This window comes from Panthera uncia, chromosome E3 (assembly GCF_023721935.1).
Source record: "Panthera uncia isolate 11264 chromosome E3, Puncia_PCG_1.0, whole genome shotgun sequence".
Taxonomy (NCBI): Eukaryota; Metazoa; Chordata; class Mammalia; order Carnivora; family Felidae; genus Panthera; species Panthera uncia.
The window spans coordinates 34,552,520-34,574,507 of NC_064815.1; the positions used below are offsets into that span (position 1 = coordinate 34,552,520).

A 21,988-nucleotide genomic window follows, 5' to 3' on the forward strand; every position below is an offset into this window, starting at 1 on the left:
AGGTCACAAAGGGATTCTAATCCAGAATATCTGACTTAGCAAATACAACTGTTATACTGTCATCTGTAGCTAGAAAAAGTAGGTATAATCACAACTGGTCTCCTATGGGATATTAAAGACAGCTTGGAAATTTAGTTGATATGGTGTGTAGTTTTTGGAAACCTGTGAAGTAAAACATCAAAAAGCAAGACAAAGGCGCCTGGGTGGCTCAGTCAGTTAAGCATCCGACTCCTGAGGTCGGCTCAGGTCGTGGTCTTGAAGTCGTGAGATGGAGCCCTGTGTCAGGCTTTGCATCGGTAGTGTGGAGGCTCCCTGGGATTCTTCGTCCCTCTCGCTCTGGCCCTCCCCTGCCCCTCTCCCACTTGCATGCATACACTATCCCTCTCAAAATAAATAAACTTAAAAAAAAATTTTTTTTAAATAGGAAACAATCTGGGGAAAAAATGATCTCTACTGAATTTAAAAAATAAAATTTTTTGTTTTTTCAATATATGTATGCTAGGGGCGCCTGGGTGGCTCAGTTGGTTAAGCATCCGACTTCGGCTCAGGTCATGATCTCACTCTCCGTGAGTTCAAGCCCCGCATCGGGCTCTGTGCTGATAGCTCGGAGCCTGGAGCCTGCTTCAGATTCTGTGTCTCCCTCTCTCTGACCCTCCCCTGTTCACGCTCTGTCTTCCTCTGTCTCAAAAATAAATAAACATTAAAAAAAAAATTTTATAAAAAAAAATAATAATAATAAAAATAAATAAATAAATATATGTATGCTAAAGGAAAGTGTTGCTCTGTAACTTTTTCATCGGCAAATATGTTAATATTGCGGTTTGCCAGTGTTCAAGTTGAGAAATTTTATAGAGATGACCTAGTAGCAAACATATTATATACCCTTTTCCTAGGAAATTTCTGAATAAAACACTTTCAAGAAGTCAAGGCCTGGCCCTGGCATGTCAGGCTGAGGCTGTGGTAGGCTGGGAGCCTGTGGTGAGGATGGGGAGGCGCCTTCTCCCAGATAAACTCCCAGAGGCTCCAGCCATCAAGCTCAAGCTGAGGGTCTAGGCAGGCTATACCTACACAAAGAATTGCCTTTACAACAACCCCATCAGGACCACAAATAAATACCTTTTTATATCTCTAACTGGCAAAGTCCCCAAAATTTGGCCACTCACTGTTGGCAAAGATGCGAAAATGGAACTCTTCTACACTGCTGGTGGGAACATTCATCCCTCCGGAGAACACTATGGCACCATCAAAATGAAAGATACCCTTCTGATCCAACAGTTCTGCATGTAGGAATCTCTCCCAGATACATGTATACAATGCCAATGTGTAATGCAGCACCATGATCATCAATAGGGGACTGGTCACATAATGTAGATATCCATGCTTTGGAATACTACGTAGCCACAAAAAGGAATAAGGAACTCTATACAAAGATACACTAACAAGGAGAACAAAAAAAAAGGGGGTAAGGATACAATAAGTGTATAGTAGACTGCTATTTGTGTAAAAACAAAACAAAACAAAAGAAAAAAAAACAATGGAATACAGACATACTATCTGCCTCAGGTATGCACATAAACTCTAAAGGAAACAGAACACTTAACTGGTTACTTCTAGAAGCAACCAGGTGACTGAAGAACTGAGCAGGAGAGCGGTTTCACAATGTACCTTCTATACTTTAAATCTTTGAACCTTATGAGAGTTCTACATGTTTTTACATTGCTAAGAGATGCTGCACCTTAGTGAAATAACTGATCTAGGCAACTATCCTCAACTGTGCTTCAAGCATCAGGCTAAAGGCTGAAGGGGACCTTCACGACCAAGAGATAAAGGGTGTCTGTAATGACCAAGCCCACAGATCACTGTGTCAGCTGAGGTGATACAACAGGAAGGGCAAAGCTCTACCTCTGAAATCCTCCAGTCACAGAAGAAAGTAAATCTGATTATCAAGCCTCCAGATCTAACTCCTAGGGTACAGGAATTTCAAAGATAAGGGAAAACATGTTAAAAAAAACATCATGAGGATACAATCACCAAAGTCCAGGAGGAGACTTTAAGAAAATTAATTTCTTCAAAAAGATTTAAAAACACTTACAAAAAGAAGTAAAAAGACTTACAAAGCACTCTAATGTGTAGCCCTTATTCTGAATCCTAAGTCAAACAAATAAAACTGTAAAAGAATCCTTTTTGAAGCAATCTGGGAAATTTGAACACTATCAAATGGTATATTATTTTTTAAAAAGACTGTTTTTAATAAAGTCTTCAACTTCTAGATATACTCTTGCAGTATTTACAAATGAAATTCCATGTCTAGGAGCTACTATAAAATAATCCAGTGGGGGCACCTGGCTGGCTCAGTTGGTGGAGTGTGCAACTCCTGATCTCAGGCTTCTGGGTTCAACCCCTCTGGTGGCGGTAGATATTACTCAAAAAATAAAACCTTGGTGTGCCTGTGTGGCTCAGTCAGATAGTGTCCAACTTTGGCTCAGGTCATGATCTTGCAATTTGTGGGTTCGAGCCGTGTGCTAGTGTCTGTTCTGACAGCTCAGAGCATGGAGCCTGCTTCTGATTCTGTGTGTCCCTCTGAATCTGCCCCTGTCCGACTTGTGCTGTCTCTGTCTCTCTCTCTCCCTCTCCCTCTCTCTCTCAAAAGTAAACATTAAAGGGGCGCCTGGGTGGCTCAGTCGGTTAAGCGTCCGACTTCGACTCAGGTCACGATCTCGCGGTCCGTGAGTTCGAGCCCCGTGTCGGGCTCTGAGCTGATGGCTCAGAGCCTGGAGCCTGCTTCGGATTCTGTGTCTCCCTCTCTCTCTGCCCCTCCCCCATTCATGTTCTGTCTCTCTCTGTCTCAAAAATAAACAAAACGTTAAAAAAATTTTTAAAAAAGTAAACATTAAAAAAATAATAAGAAAAATAAATAAAATCAAATAAATAAAACCTTACAGGCATCTGGGTGGCTCAGGCGGTTAAGCGTCTGATTCTTGGTTTTGGCTCAGGTCATAATTTGTTTGTGAGTTTGAGCTCCGTATCAGGCTCTACACTGACAGCGCGGAGCCTGCTTGGGATTCTGTCTCCCTCTCTCTGCCCCTCCCCTGCTCGCTCACTCACTCTCTCTCTCTAAAAAAAAAAAAAAAAAAAAAAAAAAAAAAAAAAAAAAAAAAAAAAAACATTAAAAAAAATAAATAAAATCTTTTTTAAAAAAAATCCAGTGGGGAAACACAAGAAAAAAGATGAAACAGGAATCTTCATATCAATAATCACTGAAAGAATTGTTGCACAGGAGTTGCACTGGGAGACAGAACCCAGAAATTTCATTATAATATTCTGTTCAGTTCTGTATCTTTAGAACTTTCCCTTACATTTTAATTTTTATTATTAAAAAAAAAATTTTTGGGGCGCCTGGGTGGCGCCGACGGTTAAGCGTCTGACTTCAGCCAGGTCATGATCTCGCGGTCCGTGAGTTCGAGCCCCGCGTCAGGCTCTGGGCTGATGGCTCGGAGCCTGTTTCCGATTCTGTGTCTCCCTCTCTCTCTGCCCCTCCCCCGTTCATGCTCTGTCTCTCTCTGTCCCCAAAATAAATAAAAAACGTTGAAAAAAAAATTAAAAAAAAAAAATTTTAAGTTTATTTATTTTGAGAAATACAGAGACAGCGTGAATAGGGAGGGGCAGAGAGAGAGAGAGAGAGAGAGAGAGAGGGGGAGGGAGGGAGATTTGGAAGAAAAGTTAAGGCAAGACGAAACAGCTGGCAGTGAACTCACCATTCCCAAGGCTTAGTGATGGGTACAAGAAAATTCATTATATGATTACATCTACTTTTGATATTTGAGATTCTCCACAGAAGTTTAAAAAAAATTCCCTGGTAAATCAACCTTTGTCTTTTTTTTGTAGAGAAATAATCCATTTAATCATAACTTTAAACTGTTAGAAGTTCGATGAGCAGGACTCACTACCTCCTTTTGGCCAGCAGAGCCTCAGAATTCTGACCCACAGCCAACCCTTGACACACAGGCTTCCAGCAAATGTTCTGAAACAGTCTGCTAAAAACCTAACCCACCAAGGTCAACTTGTGCCAGTTAACCAGCAAGCTGTCCCTTTTGAGGCGCCCGGCTAGATTAGCCAGAAGAGCATGCGACTGAAGTAGGGTATAGAGACCATTTAAATCAAAACAAGAAACGAAAGAACCAAGTTGTTGCTTTTAAAGTGTTTGCCTCCCTGCATTTTGACAGATAAGAGACTTGAGAGGCAGAGAGTCAGGGGGAGAGAGAATTGACAGTGTGGAGCCTGATGCAGGGCTTGATCTCAAGATCAAGGATCAGGACCTGAGCCAAAATCAAGAGTCAATGATTAACCAACTGAGCCACCCAGGTGCCCCTGCTTCCCTGCATTTTAAAGCGGTACTAAGTGACTGCCTCCAGGGAGGGGAGGGCACACTCTGTATTTTAAAAGCCAGATCTACCAATTCTCTGATTAAGCAGTATGTGTTCAATGAGACCACAAAAAAACAAAAAACAAATCAAACAACCCCCCCACCCCGCCCAAAAAAAAACTATAGATGAACTCTCTATTATACACAATTTTGTACCTTTGTCTTGCTCGTGACATCATAGCAATTCTAAATCATTAGATTTTATACAATTTCGAGGGCAGTCTATGACATGAGTTCTGTGTCCAATTTTCCAATCTTATAAACAATCCTACCATATTTGTTTACCAATGCCTGCCTATATTTCTAATTACTTCCTAAGAATGGAGATTTGTAAAACTAAGTCACAAGGTAAAAATACACACACACACACATTTTGTTAAGATCTTCGTTTTGAGGGGTGCCTGGGTGGCTCATTCAGTTGAGTGTCTGACCACTGATTCTGACTCAGGTCATGATCTCATGGTTAGTGAGACTGGGCATGGAGCCTGCTTGGGATTCTCTCCCCCCGCTTTCTCTCTCTCTGCCCCTCCTCTGCTCACAGATGCTTGTGCTTTCTTTCTCAAAACAAATAAATAAACTTAAAAAAAAAAAAAAAGATTTTATCTTTGGGGGGCCTGGATAACTCAGGTGAGCGTCTAACTCTTGATTTCAACTCAGGTCATGATCCCTGGATGGTGGAATAGAGCCCTGCATCAGGCTCTGTGCTGAGTGTGGAGCCTGCTTGAGAGTCTCTCTCCCCCTCTTACCCTCCCCCCACTTATTAAAAAAAAAAAAAAAAGATTTTATTCTTAAGTAATCTCTATATCCAATGTGGGGCTCGAACCCACAACCCCAAGACTGAGCTGCACACTCCACGAACTGAGCCAACCAGGCACCCCAAGATAAAAATAGTTTTTAAAAAAAAAATTTTTTTTTAACGTTTATTTATTTTTTTGAGACAGAAAGAGACAGAGCATGAACGAGGGAAGGTCAGAGAGAGGGAGACACAGAATCCGAAACAGGCTCCAGGCTCTGAGCTGTCAGCACAGAGCCCGATGCGGGGCTCGAACTCACAGACTGTGAGATCATGACCTGAGCCGAAGTCGGCTGCCCAACCGACTGAGCCACCCAGGCGCCCCTAAAAATAGTTTTAAATTTTCATTTCTGCCTATTATTGTGTTAGCTAACTGGACCTAATGACTATATGTGACACCGAAAATGTAATTTTTTCTTCTCTCCTCCCACAAGAAATAATCACTTAAGAATTTGGTATATACTGGGATGCCTGGGTGGTTCAGTTGGTTAAGCACCAGACTCTTGATTTCTGTTCAGGTCATGATCTCATGGTTCGTGGGATCGAGCCCTGTGTCAGGCTCTGTGCTGACAGAGCAGAGCCTGCTTGGGATTCTCCCTCCTTCTCTGCCCCTCCTCCACTCGTGCACATGCTTGCTCTTTCAAAATAAACATTAAAAAAAAATCTGGTGGGGTGTCTGGGTGGCTCAGTCGGTTAAGTATCCGATTTCGGCTCAGGTCATGATCTCACTGTGAGTTTGAGCTGTACTGACAGCTCAGAGCCTGGAGCCTGCTTTGGATTCTGTGTCTCCCTCTCTCTCTGCCTCTCCCCCACTCACACTGTCTCTATCTCAAAAATAAACATTAAAAAAAATTTTTTTTCTTAAAAACTGGTATATACTTTTATTTAAAAAAAATTTTTTTAAACTTTATCCATTTTTGAGAGTGAGACAGAGCATGAGTGGGGGAGGGGCAGAGAGAGAAGGAGACACAGAATCAGAAGCAGGCTCCAGGCTCTGAGCTGTCTGCACAGGGCCCTACACCGGGCTCGAACCCACGGACTGTGAGATCATGACCTGAGCCGAAGTCAGACGCTCAACCAACTGAGCCACCCAGGCGCCCCAAAAACTGGGATATACTTTTAAAACTTGCATTAAGATGCATATACAAGAACACAATTTTCATTCCCACCAAACAGGACAATTTGGTAAGTTTCCATTTTCTTCTTCACATCATGTATCTTCTATGATCTACAACTGTGCAGTATTTCACTTTATTGTGACACAACTACTTTAGCCCCTCCAAAAACATCCATGTTTGGGTATCTCCATTTTTCCACTAATTCAAAATGATGCAATGAACACCTTCCATCTTCTCGTACACACGCAATGTTCTTGTAGAACAACTTCCTACAAATTGCTTAGAGGTGACTCAAATCTCTAACCGCTTTAGTTTAATTATTTTTAAGGTTTATTTATTTTTGAGGGAGAGACAGCGTGAGCAGGGGAGGGGCAAAAAGAGAGGGAGAGACACACACACACACACACACACTCCTTACATAACAAAAATCGTTTAAAATAGAACTCAAACACCTGTTATCTTTAATATATTTGATAAACTTTTCAACATTAAAACAAAACACATGTTCTGAGTTTGTGGTCAGTTGTCCCCCAACAGGCCTACTGCAGGGAGTCTGACCCCTCTGCCAGCACCATTAATTCTGGCAAATAACAGTGGGCTTCAGACACTTCCAGAGACTCTGGTAAATGGCTGGCCTATCTAATTATTGCCAACATGGAGATTCTATCAAAACACTGGATGAGGTACACAAAAATATAAGTTACTAAGAAAAAGCAGAATAAAGGGTGCCTGGGTGGCTGAGTTGGTTGAGCATGTGACTCTTGATTTTGGCTCAGGTCATGATCCCAGGATTGTGAGATCGACCTGCACATCAGGCTCTGCGCTTAAAATTCTCTCTCCCTCTGTCCTGTTTCCCACTCTCGCACACACACATTCTCTCTCTCTCAAAAAGAAAAGAAAAGAAAAAAAAAAAAAGAAAAATCAGAACAAATCATGGATTAGAGGTGGTTTACAACCTATGACAATGAAACCTGTATTCATCTCCTAACAGTGATGACCACACCACACTGCAGCCTTTCCAGAAACCAACCTCAAGATGGGCACCTGGGAGCTGTTGGTCCCAGGCCCGTGGCTCGGATAGTGCAGGGGCCGAACGGCAGGCTCGGAGGCCAGCACCACCAGCAGGTCTTCAGAGGGCAGCAGCAGAACAGGGACAGCAAGAATTAGCATACTGACTATATTTGGCCAAAAAGCTTCTGAGGGGTTCTGCTTCTCAAAATTGCAATTCTGACAAGAAGTACCACAACTAGCCTTTCTGATAAACCTATCTGTTCATCTTGAATCAACTATCTTTAAAAGATCAAAGTGACCTCCAGAGAGAGCTACTGGATGGCTGGTCACAGAAAGGGGAGACTTTTCACCAGAGCCTTTTAGACTTCTGGAATCTCCCACAGTAAACATGTATTACCTGCCAAAGAGATTTAAAAATTGGTTTTCATCAAATTAACTTAACAAATCTATATTCTGAGAAAAGCCTTTATCTTCCCTAAAAAGTTTATACTGTAAAACTAAGGAGATGAGAAGTTATTTTAGGGGCGAGGCACCTCTATGGATAAGTTGAGCATCCAACTTTGGCTCAGGTCATGATCTCACAGCTCGTGGGTTTGAGCCCTGCATTGGGCTGTGTGCTGACAGCTCAGAGCCTAGAGCCTGCTTCGGATTCCGTGTCTCCCTGTCTCTCTGCCCCTGTCTTGCTCACGCTCTGTCTCTCAAAAATGAATAAATGTTAAAAAAAAAAAAAAAGTCATTTTACAGGCACCTGGGTGGCTTAGTCAGTTAAGCATCAGACTTTGGCTTAGATCATGACCTCACAGTTTTCAGTTTCATGAATTCAAGCCCTACGTCGGGCTCTCTGCTGGAAGTGCAGAGCCCACTTTGGATCCTGTCTCCCTCTGCCCTTCCCGCTCCTCAAAAGGAAAAAAACATTTTTAAAAAAGTTATTTTAGCTTGGTATCGTAAAGTTAGGCCACTTTTAACTACTTTACTTAGAGTAATCCGTGTACATCCAAACAGTGTTGATATGTATAAATTAAAAACTCAAAAGGTGGGGGCATGGGCATCATTATCTTAAAACCAATGCAAAAACTTTTAAGGTAAAATCTCCCTCTTCTCCCTAACACCTAGAGGTATCTTCTTAGCTTCATAGAACAACAGTCCACTGTGTGACAGAACAATATATTTATTTTTTTCATTTTTAAGAAGATTTTATTTTTGTGGGGCGCCTGGGTGGCTCAGTTAAGCGTCCAACTCTTGGATTTGGCTTAGGTCATGATTGCGCAGTTTGTGGGTTCGAGCCCCATGTCAGGCAGGCTCTGTGCTGAGAGCGCAGAGCCCCTTGGGATTCTCTCTCTCTCCCTCTCTCTCTCTCTCTCAAAATAAATACATAAGTAGATTAAATAAATACACACACACACACATCCAACGTGGGTCTTGAACTAACAACCCAGAGACCAAGAGGTGCACACTGTATGGACTTAAGCCACCCAGGCACTTTGTGACAATTCATATAACTAGTCCTCCATTAATAGTTGCATTACAGCCTCTTTTTTTTCCCTTAAAAAAAAAAAAGTTGCAATGAGCATCTTTTACATATACATTTGCACGTATCCCTAAGATACGTTCCCAAGAGCACAGTTTTTTAAAGTTTTTCATTTTGAGAGAGAGAGAAATCACACATGTGTGCATGGGGGAGGGGTAGAGAATCCCAAGCAGGCTCCGCACCGTCAGCGCAAAGCCCAATGCAGTGCTTGATCCCACGAACCATGAGATCGTGACCTGAGCCAAAATCAAGAGTCAAACGCTTAACCGACTGAGCCACCCAGGCATCCCCTGGCTATCAAACATTTTAATTTGAGCCACCTGTAAAATCAAAAATTATTTTTAAGGAGTTGGGGGAGGGGTAGTTACCTTTCTCAGTGAAAAATTCCTATGTGTGATAAATTTTCTCACAGCACAAAAAAGTCTCTTGACCCACTCTAGCCCTCCAACCAAGTTAAGAGTGTTCATAATCTCTAAAACACCTCTCTGCACATCTAAACATGTCGACAAGTGTACACCACCCTTCCCTGTTAAAAAAAAAAATACACACTATGGAGGGGTGCCTGGCTGGCTCGGTCAGTAGAGCATGCAACTCTTAATCTCAGGGCCATGAGTTCACACCCCACATTAGGCACAGAGCTCACAAATAACTAAATACTGTATGCAATTTACAACAGCGTTAAAAAAAAACACACCACACTATGGAAGCATCATATCACACTTTGCTTATCCACTTAATCTACCTTGCAGATAAATTCACTTCAGTGATACAGTGAACTAACTCAATTCTCTTTTCACAGCTCTACTTCATTCCATCCTAAAGAGCAACTATGATTTAGCCAGTCCCTTATTGAGGAAGTCTACTTGGTTCCCGTTTTCTACAGTTATAAATGCTGTAGGAATATTCCAGAACAAATTCATCTTTGTACGTATGGGAAGTATTACCAGTGAGCTATGATCTCAGAACTGGCCATCCTGGGATGTGCTTTCACATCTTCAGATGTTGAATTACCCACGAGGTGTATCAGGATTACTTAATTCTTCATCTCTTCAGTTCTGAACGAGGGAGAGCACCCACCACAGGATTAGATGCCCGCTAGGAAATGTCCTTTTCCATTCTTTGCCCATTTTCTATTGAGCCACTAATACCATTCTAGTCAATGACGATGAATCTTACATAGAACTAGCTTGTTGTCCTCCACACTGCAAATATTCTGTCCCAGCTTATTCTCATTGTATGTAAGGCAATTTTTTTTAGTAACCTCTACAACCAACGTGGGGCTGAAACTCATGACTCAGATCAGCAGTCACATGCTCTTCCAAGTGAGCAGGCCAGGAACCCCACATATGGGTATTTTGGATACACTAAATTTGTACGTTTTTACACAAACACACACATCTTTCTCTTATAGCTTCTAGACTTTATAGCACCGAGATGACAAAACAAAATCCATTTTGGGGGGATCCACCTGGGTATTTTACTACCGGTTGGTACATAGTTTACTGTTCGTTAAAAACAAATCCAGTTTCTCCATACTGGCGGAACACACCTCCTTCAAAATACACTACACGACTACGTGTTTCAGTCTGTTTCCAGTTCTTCTACTAATCTATTTCGTAGTTGTCAATTCATCAGGTCATTTAAAAAATGCGTGGACATTCTGATTTAGCAGAAATGCTGAGACTTATGATCCAGAAAACATTGCTGAAACTGAGATTTCAAACAGACACTGGTGTACATACCAGTCTCTGAAACCTGACATCCCAAGATAATGGCCTCTTCACATAAGCATTTGCAGTTTACTGAAGAATGAAACTCACAATACAGAAAAATTCCCTTTCTGAGCCTCTTCTGTTAGGTGACCTGTTGCTAAAGGCATTTTTATTTTTAGTTAATTCCAAGATTCAACACTGAGAACACGCTGTGGCTAAAGAATGAATCTGAAAAAGAATTGTTAATTTTCATCACTTTAAAAGCTACTGGATTAAATAGAATTTACTCAAGTTATAATACATCCTTCAAAATGGCCTTTGGTGAGGAGGAAATGCCTTTCCTTGGGTTTTGTTTTTCCCTGACTCCCTCACACCAAGTTCTGTCCCTTCCCAGTCTTCACTCAGAAACCATTGTGAATGGCATCAACGCCACGCCACCCTTTAGTTATTTAGAGACAGACAGTGTATGAGTGGGACAGGGGCAAAGATAAAGGGAGGCGCCAGTGCAAAGCCCAAAGCAGGGCTAGAACTCACAAAACTGTGAGATCATGACCCGAGCCGAAACCAAGAGTTGGCTGCTCAACCGACTGGGCCCCTCAGAGGCCCCTACATCAAACCCCTTCACTGACCTCTAGTCATACTAGCGATGGATGATGAGAGAAAAGAAAAAACTTAAATAGAGTGACTCTAAATCCTGCATTCTCAACGGAGAAAGGGGTGAAAACGCTTAAAGGATGAAAAAAAATCTTAGATATCACAATGGTTTGTGGCCTGGAAATGACCACAGCACATAAGCTAATATGCAGGGTATCTATGGTAACAAAATTTCATGGAGGGGCAAGGGACAGACAAATTAGAACTAAAGATCTAAAAGGGCTCCTTTGGGAGGCAACATTTTTTTTAAAAGTTGCGAAGTTCCATTTTATTACCACTAAATTGCAAAAATTTAACACTAAAGGGGTATAAACTGGTATCATGGCTTCATCAACAACAGAGTAACAATAGAAACAACATACAGAAAAAGGACATTACAGAACTATCCTGCAAGGATCAACACACGCATCCCCTACAAGCCAGCAATTTCTTTCCTCGGAATAGACCCTAGATAAATCCTAATACGTGTGCACCAAAAAGATATTCAAGAACACTCATAATACTGTTTGTAACAGCAAAAAAAACCTAGAATCAACCTGTCTGTGAATAATGAATGGAGTTTGGGGAATAGTCAAGCAGCAATGAAAATAAACCATATCCAACAAAATGGGTAAAAAGAGACATACTGAATGAAAAAATAAGATTACCAAGGATCTATATTATGAAACAATTTTTCTAAAGCTTAAAAACAGGCAAAAGTATAATGTTCAAAGAATCATAATAATACGTAATCAAAAACACCTTGAAAAGGAAAGGATAGATACGAAACGCACAACAGTGTCGGGGTGGCAGACATACAGGTGGATACCAAATGATACTGGCCATGTTCTAACTCTAAGGGAGAGTGGTGGCATAGTAAGTATCTCTTCAATTATTTTGCTTCATAACTTACAAATCTCACATTATTCTCATTAGTTGATATTTGGCTCTTCACAGTAGGGATGAATTAACACCAAAAAAAACTTACATCTAATTCAAAAAACAGGTCCCTTTCTTTACTTGCAATCTCATAGTCTGCTCGGAGGGCCAAGTCGTGGATTTTGGTACATTCTCCTAAATCCATGCGCTGTAAGAAAGAAACAAAAATTTACACATGAGCATCTACTCAATGTAGAAAGCACACGACCTGGTGTTTCAACTGTCACCAAAATAAACAATACCTCTTTGAATACTAAACTAGAATAAATAAATTAAGAAACCGTGCATAGCCAAGAAGCCTTACTTTTCTTTCACCACGATTATGTGACACTCGTATGCATTTAAGTGTGAAGGTTTGTATCTCTTTCAAAGCCAGAAATAGAATAACAATGAAAACCACATTAATTAGCTTTTGCTAGTTTTATTTTTGCATCAGTCATAGAAAAAACGTCTATTCAGTGAGTATCAGCATGGGGGAGGGGAAGGTGGCAAGGAAAAGGCCAGAAAACAAGATGCCATCAATACAAATTTCTAGGCATTCCTTCCTATAATCCTCACTACTCAAGACGATCAATGCTTCGGGTGCAGAGATAAGGAAAAGGAAAGAGCAGATAGCAATCAGGTTTTGGCAATTCTAACAGAACCTGACGCTTAGTTTTGTGTAGCTCTTTGTATACCAGAAGGCATAAAGCAGAATGGGCCAATTCAGAGCCAAAAGAATCCTCCAAACATTCTCCTAACCTAGTAAATGACCCTTGACATAACTGGGGACATAGATTGCGCCACAAAAGGCTCTTTTACTAAAACAAATGGCTTGTGTTACCGGTAACATTAGCCTGACGTGACACGCTATCATGTGTTGTACACCTATGTAAAACAAACAACAGGGCACATTCCTTAACTAAATTCGGAGTGTGGGACTCTGTGATGGCACCCTCCACCTCTGGCCATCACGAGAGCACAAGGAAAGTTTGTATGCTGAGGATCATGCTATCAAGTCAGACAGGGCAAGTTAACAAAAGCCAATACCACAATGAGGAGACATCTCTGAAATCCAAGCACTTGGGACAAAAGCACAGGTATACATAACTAGCAAACAAAGAATGATGGGAGTCCAGGACCTCCTGTAAGCTCAAACTACAACTATGTCCAAAATGAGTTCAAAACCTTCGTGGATTATAAAGTCCTTAACATCTTAGGCAAATTAGGGAGTCTCGTGGTACCTAACTCTTGAACCACAGTCTCACAGAAGGTGCGCGCCATGCTCACTAACGAAACGTCCTTTAGAATCACCAGTGAGAACCAACAGTGGGCTCCCTGGTGTAGAGCTTATCTTCATTTGATCTTCATTTTGATCATCTTCTGCATTTAAATGCTGATGACCTTTTTTCTCCTTCACTGTTGTTATCGTGAAGTCATATGTAGCTCACGTATGTTGCTTCACAGGGGCATCTAGAGGCAGGGCAATAGTAGTTCTAGAAGCCAAAGTTGCAAATAGAATCGCTGTCCCTGTACTGCAGACAACTTTTGCTTCATTCACTCTTAAGTATCAATACGATTTTTTAAAATATAGTCTCCACAAGAGAAAGGTAAGCACTATAGCTGCAAAATAACTGGCAAACACCAGGAATACTTAAAAGCTAATGCAAGTTCTGTATCTCAAAGAAAACCTACCATCAGAGGAAACACTAAAACCTGAAGTACTAAGCCTTCAGTACATGTAATGTAATACAATTTCAGGAATAGAATTTACTCATTCATCACTTATGTAGAACACCCAGTGCTCATCCCAAGTGCCCTCCTTAATGCACATTGGTCATTTCGCCCATCCCCCCAACCAACACCCCAGGCAGTAACCCAGTTTGTTCTCTGTATTTAAGAGTCTCTTATGGTTTGTCTCCCTCTCTGTTTTAATCTTTTAAAAAAAATTTTTTTAATGCTTGTTTATTTTTGAGAGAGAGAGAGAGAGAGAGAGACACAGAGTGTGAGCAAGGGAAGGGCACAGAGAGAGAGGGAGACACAGAATCCGAAGCAGGCTCCAAAGCGGAATCCGAAGCTGTCAGCACAGAGCCCGATGCTGGGCTCGAACCCACGAGCTCTTGAGATCATGACCAGAGCCGAAGTCAAACACCCAACCGACTGAGCCACCCAGGCGCCCCCTCTCTGTTTTTATGTTATTTTTGCTTCCCCTCTCCTATGTTCATCTGTTTTCTTTCTTCAATTACACATAGGAATGAAACCATACAGTATTTGTCTTTGACTTATTTTGCTTAGCATAATACACTCTGGTTCCATCCACATTGTTGCAAATGGCAAGATCTCATTCTTTTTGATCACCTGATGACATTCCGTTGTATGTATACCACAGCTTCCTTATCCATTCATCAGTAGATGGACACTTCAGCTCTTTCCATATTTTGGCTATTGTCATTAGTGCTGCTATAAACATTGGGGTCCATGTGTCCCTTCGAATAAGCATTTTTGTATCCTTTGGATAAATACCTACCAGTGCAATTGCTGGGTCATAGGATTAAGTACTAAGCATCTTAAGTACAAATCAACCTCCATTCTAAAAATTTAAATTGTCACGGGGTGCGTGGGTGGCTCAGTTGGTTAAGCCTCTGACTTCCGCTCAGGTCACAATCTCACGGTTCATGAGTTCGAACCCCGCAATGGGCTCTGCATGAACAGTGCAGAGCCTACTTGGGATTCTGTCTTTCTTTCTCTCTCTCTCAAAAAATAAAAAATAATTTAAGAAAACAAAAATTTTAATTGTCAGGAAAATTTTGACATTTGTGAACCACACAGGAAGAAATTCACTGCTGTCTTCGTTTGGGTGAGAACTCTCAGGCAGCCACTGCTAATGCAAGCAGTGGACAGGGCTGGGTTCCACGGTTACTCCCTGTCTATATATTTTCAGCTTTGCCAAGGAGGGAACAAAGTACTGGCTAATTTCCCTGGCAGCTGAACACCAAGCAGAGCTGCAATGTCACATTAGGCCCTTCCAGAAGATTTCAAATGGCTGTTAAATCCAGCTTGTCAGATCTTTTTTACCGAAGAAATATCTGTGTTCGCTACCTCCTAGTGGTCTCACACTGGGCAGGGAACTAAACACACAGGGCAGGGAACTAAAGGCTCTTTCCAGAACATGTGGAAAACAAGTTCTTCCACTGAGGCAAGTTACACTACCTTCCTCCAGTTATCTTACTCTCCCAAACTTAACAACCAATACTGTATTTTCCCATTAAGCTGTTTTTTTCAAGTTTATTTATTTATTTTGAGGTGCCTGGGTGGCTCAGCCAATTAAGCGTCAACTCTTGGTTTTCACTCAGGTCATAATCTCACGGTTTCATGGGGTCGAGCCCTGCGTTGGGCTCTGCGCTGGTGGCATGGAGCCTGCTTGGGATTCTCCCTCTCCCTCTCTGCCCTTCCCCCATTTGCACTGTCTCAACCTCTCTCAAAATAAATAAACTTAAAAATTTTTTTTCAAAAATAAAATTTATTTATTTTGAGAAAGAGAGCACGAGCAAGCACACGCACACACAAGTGGGACTGGAACAGAGGGAGAGAGGGAAAAAGAGAATCCCAAGCAGGCTCCGTACTGTCAGCACCGAGCCTGATGCGGGGTTTGAACTCATGACCTGTGAGATCATGACCTGAGCTGAGATCGAGTCAGACACTTAACTGATTGAGCCACCCAAGGGCCCCATAGCCTTAACAAAACTGTAACATCCATTCCACCTTGCCTCAGGCCTACTAATGACAGGAGATGGTTCTGAGCAACAACTTGGGCCTGGAGCAGCCCATGGAAGACTAAAGGTTATACCCACCTTCATTCAGCCACTCTAACTTTTTTTTTTTACATGTTTTATTTTTGAGAGGGAGAGGATATGAGTGGAGAAGGGGCAAAGAGACAGAATCCCAGGCAGGCTTGGGAACTGTGAGATCAAGACCTGAACCAGAGTCGGATGCTTAACTGACTGAGCCACCCAGGCACCTCTAGCCACTATATTTTAAAGAATCACATTCATTCCATATAATTTGACACAAAACACAAACTCCTCAGAAGACCCGTCATTCAACTCTACCCCTCACTTCCCCCTCCGATACAGTCCACAACAGTGAGGCCCGACCTTTACAACCGCTTTCATCAGATTTTCCAACCCTCATCCTAGTCGTCCCTCAGCAGCCCCTGACATTTGTTTATTTGCATTTTCACAGTACCATGGGTTCTCCTGGGTTTTCTCCTCCTCCTTAGTCTGCTGCTTCTTAGACTCCCCTAGCAGAGCCGCCCTCGGCCAACCCCCCCCCAGGAGTGACCCTGCTCATTCCGAGCCTTCTCATAACTCATCCGATTCGACAGTCTCTGCCTGCCTCTCCCCCTCACTCCCACCTCAGACACGCCAGCAGCATTCCCACTGTCCTTCAGTTCCAACTTCCACCCAGAGCATTATAACCCCAACTGTGCAGGTGTTCCTTCTCACCATTCAACGTCCTGAGAAGCCTTTCTTATCACTCTACCTAAAACCATCCATTATCCATTTAATGTCTGTCCTCTTCCTCCACTGGAATAAAGACTCTGTCTTACTGGTACCATTTCCCCAGTGCCTGGCACACAGCTGGTGTCCAATAAATACCTGGTGAGTTAACCTGTACCTACCACAATAAACGCTTGTAAGAAACGCGCTCATTCTCACTATCTTTCTCACTGGCATTCAGGAACAATGCTACCCAGGGATCTGACCTCCCTGCTCGAAGTACCGAAATGCGTTACTCATGCGCGTCCATCCCCCTCTGCTCCTTCTGGCTTCTCCCACTAAGATCAGTCAACAACTCCAGGTTGTGATGCACCCCCCCCAACAGGATTTTCCTTCACCTGAACTACTTTCAACTACTGGAAACCATTAATCTACACTGACGGTACCCAAAACGATTAGCAGCAAAAGGTATCTCTACCCAGGTCAAACTACAGGCAAAACCTCAGGTAACAAAAGCACAGGGTTCGACATTCGTTTCTTCTCTGTTCTCTGAAGAGTGAGCTTGAGAATTTAATACATGAGTGGTTTTCCACAGGCTGCTCCCCCCACAAGTGTAATAACAAAAGTAATCATGAAGAAAATGTTCCCTAGTGGATGCACATTTGACCCTTAAAATGAAAAAATAATATAAAATAAAATGAGTACAGGGGCGCCTGGGTGGCTCAGTCGGTTGGGCGGCCGACTTCGGCTCAGGTCACGATCTCGCGGTCCGTGGGTTCGAGCCCCGCGTCGGGCTCTGTGCTGACAGCTCAGAGCCTGGAGCCTGTTTCAGATTCTGTGTCTCCCTCTCGCTGACCCTCCCTTGTTCATGCTCTGTCTCTCTCTGTCTCAAAAATAAATAAAACGTTAAAAAAAATTTTTTTTCAAAAAAAAAATAAAATGAGTACAGTTTTTATATTCCATAAAGTAGCTATGCAATCTAAAATGGTGGTCGTCGGGGCGCCTGGGTGGCTCAGTCGGTTAAGCGTCCGACTTCGGCTCAGGTCATGACCTCACAGTCTGTGAGTTCAAGTCCCGCGTCGGGCTCCGCTCCTGCTTCCGATTCTGTGTCTCCCTCTCTCCCCGCCCCTCCCATGCTCACACTCTGTCTCTGTCTCTCTCTCTCAAAAATAAACAAACATTAAAAAAAATTTGAAAAAAATAATAATAATAATAAGATAAAAAAATAAATAAATAAAAATGGTGGTCATCTTTATCGGACCCCTTTCCGTAAGTAGCTGAATCACGGCAGGTAATTCTCCACTCTTTAGTCTTTTTCGATCCTATCTGACTCTGAAGAAACATACATTCCATAACACTAGCATTTATTTGTTTGGGTTGTCTCAAGTGAACATAAAACTTTAGGGTTTATATTCACTGGAGCATGTGCTGATTTCTTGAGAGGGTGGCATAACACAAGCCTAAAACTCATATTCAAACAAAACGCTAAAACCTCAGTGTTAAACCCAACTGATTTTTTAAAAACCTAAAAATTTGGGGGGTACCTGGGTGGCTCAGGGGGTTAAGTATCCTGCTCTTGATTTCAGCTCAGGTCATGATCTCAGTGGTTTGTGAGCTCAAGACCCATGTCGGGCTCTTTGTTGACATCACAGAGCCTGCTTGGGATTCTGTCTCTCTCCCTCTCTCTCTGCCCCTCCCCCACTTGCTATCTCTCAAAAAAAAAACAAAAAAACGAAAAAACACACACCTAAAAACTTGGGGAAGAAATGTACCTTGTTGTACCAAAAATTTACCAGATGTCTGATGTGAAAACAAACCAACCCAGAATTTTCAAAGTATAGGCTGACCTGAAGCATACTTTCAGGTTTGGCCAAATGACACTAGTCAGAGTACTTAGTTATGAATATCTCCATATAAATGATTCAATGAAAATCTGCTAACTTACAAAATGAACTTTATAGCAATAACACGTCTCGTAACACCAAATGCCACCAAACTAATGCCACGAGTCTATCATTTGAAGGACAATAGATGATTTCTGCCTGGTAAAGGAAAAGAGAATTCAAGCTGTAAGCCCTTCACTGCCTGCACAGCCCTCATCTGAGTGTTTGATGATATTCTCCCAAACCCAAATACACCTACCGTCCCAGCCAGGATATCATGGGGGCAGCAGTCCAGAAGGTGACTCTTGCAGACACGGTCATCTGTAAACTTGACCCTCTGTCTGGTTTCGTCTCCTGAAATTCATTTGTGGTTTTAAATAAGACAATATTATCACGTTAAACACAAAAGCATATCTGGTACAACAATTCACCTGGATGATTGGCAGACTACGAAATACAATGAAAAGCTGATCTAGAGATAATTTACAACTGGAGCGGAATACAGATGTTTTTTGATGCTGAATGTATCATGAAGAATCACACTTAATGAGATCTGACTCCATCATTGTGCCAAAGAAGTCAAGGAATCTGAAGTAAGAGACTGAGCACCAAAAGGCCATTAACCCCGCACATACATGTGGGGAATGATACCAAAACCCATGCTACTCAGAGGGCCATGAATCACCACATATGACTTATAGCTGGTAGTTTCTCCACCAACAGAAGCTACATATTAGTCTTATCGTTTTGCTATGGACAAATGCATAGGCAGTATTTTGCCCAAAGTCACATGAAGGAGAAAGCTTTCAAACTCTACCACTGACTGATAAATAACCTAGACCTAGTCTTCCTCTCCCCCGTCACCCCCACCCTTAAAAAAGAGAGTTGGCACCTGGGAGTCACTTTTAACAAGACAATACCGGAAAAAAAAAAAAAAAAAAAGGAACTAGGTTAGTCAATACACACTGTGAGTTCCAACACATACTGTACCCATCTGCATTCTTCAAGACCTCAGCTGCAGAATTTTATGCCCGCTGTTGAAAAGTTTTAAAGGAAAAGTTTTCTTGCCCAACCTGCAGTAAGGAAGTCAGGGGAATGATACATAAAAGTAAAGGCAAAGTGGAATGTGACAAATTTTAAAGCTAATCTGTGTATCCACAGAGCTGTGTAATACTAAAGGAGGAATATATTTTAGGATTTGCAAGCATCCAGGATTAATGTTGTGTCTTTTTATTGAAAATGTTTTCTTTCTAAACTACACTTTTAAAGTTATTTGTGAAAAAAAGCAAACACTTTTTTGTTATAACAGCTTAGAAATTGGTTGTGACTCACGGCTCGATGAACATGAGGCTTTTCTGCAACTCCCTTGCAGATTGATGTAGGCAGGCAAAGATACACTGAACCTTTATAAATAAAATAGAGGGGCCACAATTGTTCAGTTTGTATGAAATAAAAATATGGGAAGCAATTCAAAAGCAACTCAATATACAAAGAAAGCTAAAAGAGCACTTATTCACCTATGAGATAAAGTGCAAAGAATCTGCACAGCCCTGCGAATGTGTCCATGTGAACTTACAACTTCATTACTTCAGTAGAAAAGAAAACACAAACCACAGCAGGTATACACCTTTGCGAGGTGCAACCGCTTTCTCCTGAACACAACCATCATGATCTTTCACTCCTCCCTACGACAATCAGTGCAAGACCTACCTAACGACTGCCAAGCGCTGGCCAAACAGAGGCTCTCCTGTGTGACTAGGGGGAAAGGGGGCTGGAAAAGCACTCGGCAGGAACCCACGTTAGAAAAGCTCAATTCACAGCTCCCCTCGGTACAGAAGAGGAACGGCGGGGGTTTCAAGGCCCATCCGGCTCCCTCGGGTGTATGTAGCTTCTTCCCCGAGGAGCCTCGGAGGAGCTCCACCACCCGGCTGTCAGCGACCTGGAGCCCACGCTGGCGCCAGCCCTCCGCCGACTCCCCGGTTCGCGGCGCGGGGCCGCGGGAGCGGGAAGGAGTCGCGCGGCGCCGGCCAGGGAGAAAGTCGCAACCGCAAATGGGGAGGGGACCCATCGCCAGCAAGGGAGGACCCGGCCGCGGCCGCCTCCAAGGCGAACCGGCTCAGACAAAGGCCCGGCGCCGGCGGTCGGCGCGCGGGGGAGGGAAGGGTGCCCGGCGCAGGCGCAGGCGCAGACGGTCGCGGCCCCCGCCTCAGGCCGCCCGGCGGCCTCGCCTCACTCCAGCCCAGCCCCTCGCCAGGCCTGTCGCCCGGACTCACCGTCCCGGGCCGTGCCCATGAGCTGGTCCAGCAGGGCCCGCATCTGCGCCTGGGCGGACATGATGGCCGGCGAGGGCGGCAGGGATGGCCGCGACGACTCCTCTCAGCGCACGGGCAGCGGCGGCGGCAGCGGCGACGAACGCTGGTCGCGTCGGCCTCGAGCCCACTTAGCTCCTTCCCGCCGCGGGGGACGCCGGGAGGAAGTGCGTCAGTGCCGGTGTTGAGCCTGCTGGGAAATGTAGTTTCTAAGGCGGGATAGGGAAGGAAACTCCGCCCTGTAAGAGACAGGCGGGAGGGGTCCAAACAAGTTGCCCAAAAGGGGAAGCCAAAAAAGTCCCCACCCTGATTTTATTCTAGGGCCCAAGACCTGTATGTTCCACTGGGACTAAACTGCAATAAAGTAATATGAATATGGACAATACAAAACGAAAAAATAAATCTTATGTGTTTTCTTGCTGGCAATGAAACCCTTTTACTCCCAGACTCCAGTTTTTCTCTACTGTGAAATGGGGATTCTAATGGTGCCTGTCCTATGACTTGTGAGAGTTAAGTCAAGCCTGGTATTAATGTTAGATTCTGTGATTACAATTTTATGGTGGTCCATCTGTGAGGTCAGTCGGCCATCCATCAAGGCTATTCTATTCTAGCTCCAGCCACACCAGAGATTGGCCATGAGGTACTATTCCTTGAGTAGAACAGCCAGTCACATGAAGGTAGGTTGATTACATTGGATCCTTTTTACTCTAGGCGGACAGTGATTCATCCCTATGGAACTGTCAACTTACACAGATACGTGTTTGTTTTTCCAGACAACAGTGCCTCTACACTGGCACACACATCCAAAAGCTTGCAGAATGCCTGATTCATTGACATGGGATCCTGCACAACACTGCCTCATATCAAAAAATATGTTTCATGGTAAAGCAGATCAGGTATTTATTTCTGTATAGCAAGCCACTTAAAAAACTTAGTGGTGTAAAAGAGTTGATTTATTATTTCTCATCATTCTGTGGAATTCAGGCAGGGCTTAGCTGGGCCTAGGCTCTACTACTCTAGGTGGTGTTGGCTAAATTCACAAAATTGCTTGTATGGAACTGGGCTAAGGTCCAAAGCTTCATTGACATGTCTGGTTCCTCTGTAATGCTCCACATGGCCTCTCTCTCTGTACAGAGATCACGTCACTCAAAAGTCTAGCAC

The 21,988-nt window shown here is 43.0% G+C and overlaps 1 protein-coding gene across 6 annotated transcripts in view; it reads right to left on the reverse strand.

Annotated features, from left to right (window-relative positions):
- The window catches only part of LUC7L (LUC7 like), a 42,396-nt gene extending 21,388 nt beyond the window's left edge, over positions 1-21,008 (reverse strand). Inside the window, exons 1-4 of one of the 6 annotated variants that reach the window (XM_049639060.1) lie at positions 20,792-20,950; positions 19,851-19,921; positions 18,778-18,872; positions 12,207-12,305 (exon numbers count right to left, since the gene is read on the reverse strand). In XM_049639060.1, coding sequence (XP_049495017.1) covers positions 12,207-12,302 — 96 coding nt within the window. In that variant the 5' untranslated portion in view covers positions 12,303-12,305; positions 18,778-18,872; positions 19,851-19,921; positions 20,792-20,950. Of the gene's footprint in view, positions 1-12,206; positions 12,306-18,179; positions 18,305-18,777; positions 18,873-19,850; positions 19,922-20,228; positions 20,246-20,791 lie in introns of those variants that run through there. The other 5 variants (XM_049639061.1, XM_049639059.1, XM_049639056.1 and 2 more) reach the window with 5 other exon arrangements.
- Positions 21,009-21,988: the final 980 nt, after the last annotated feature.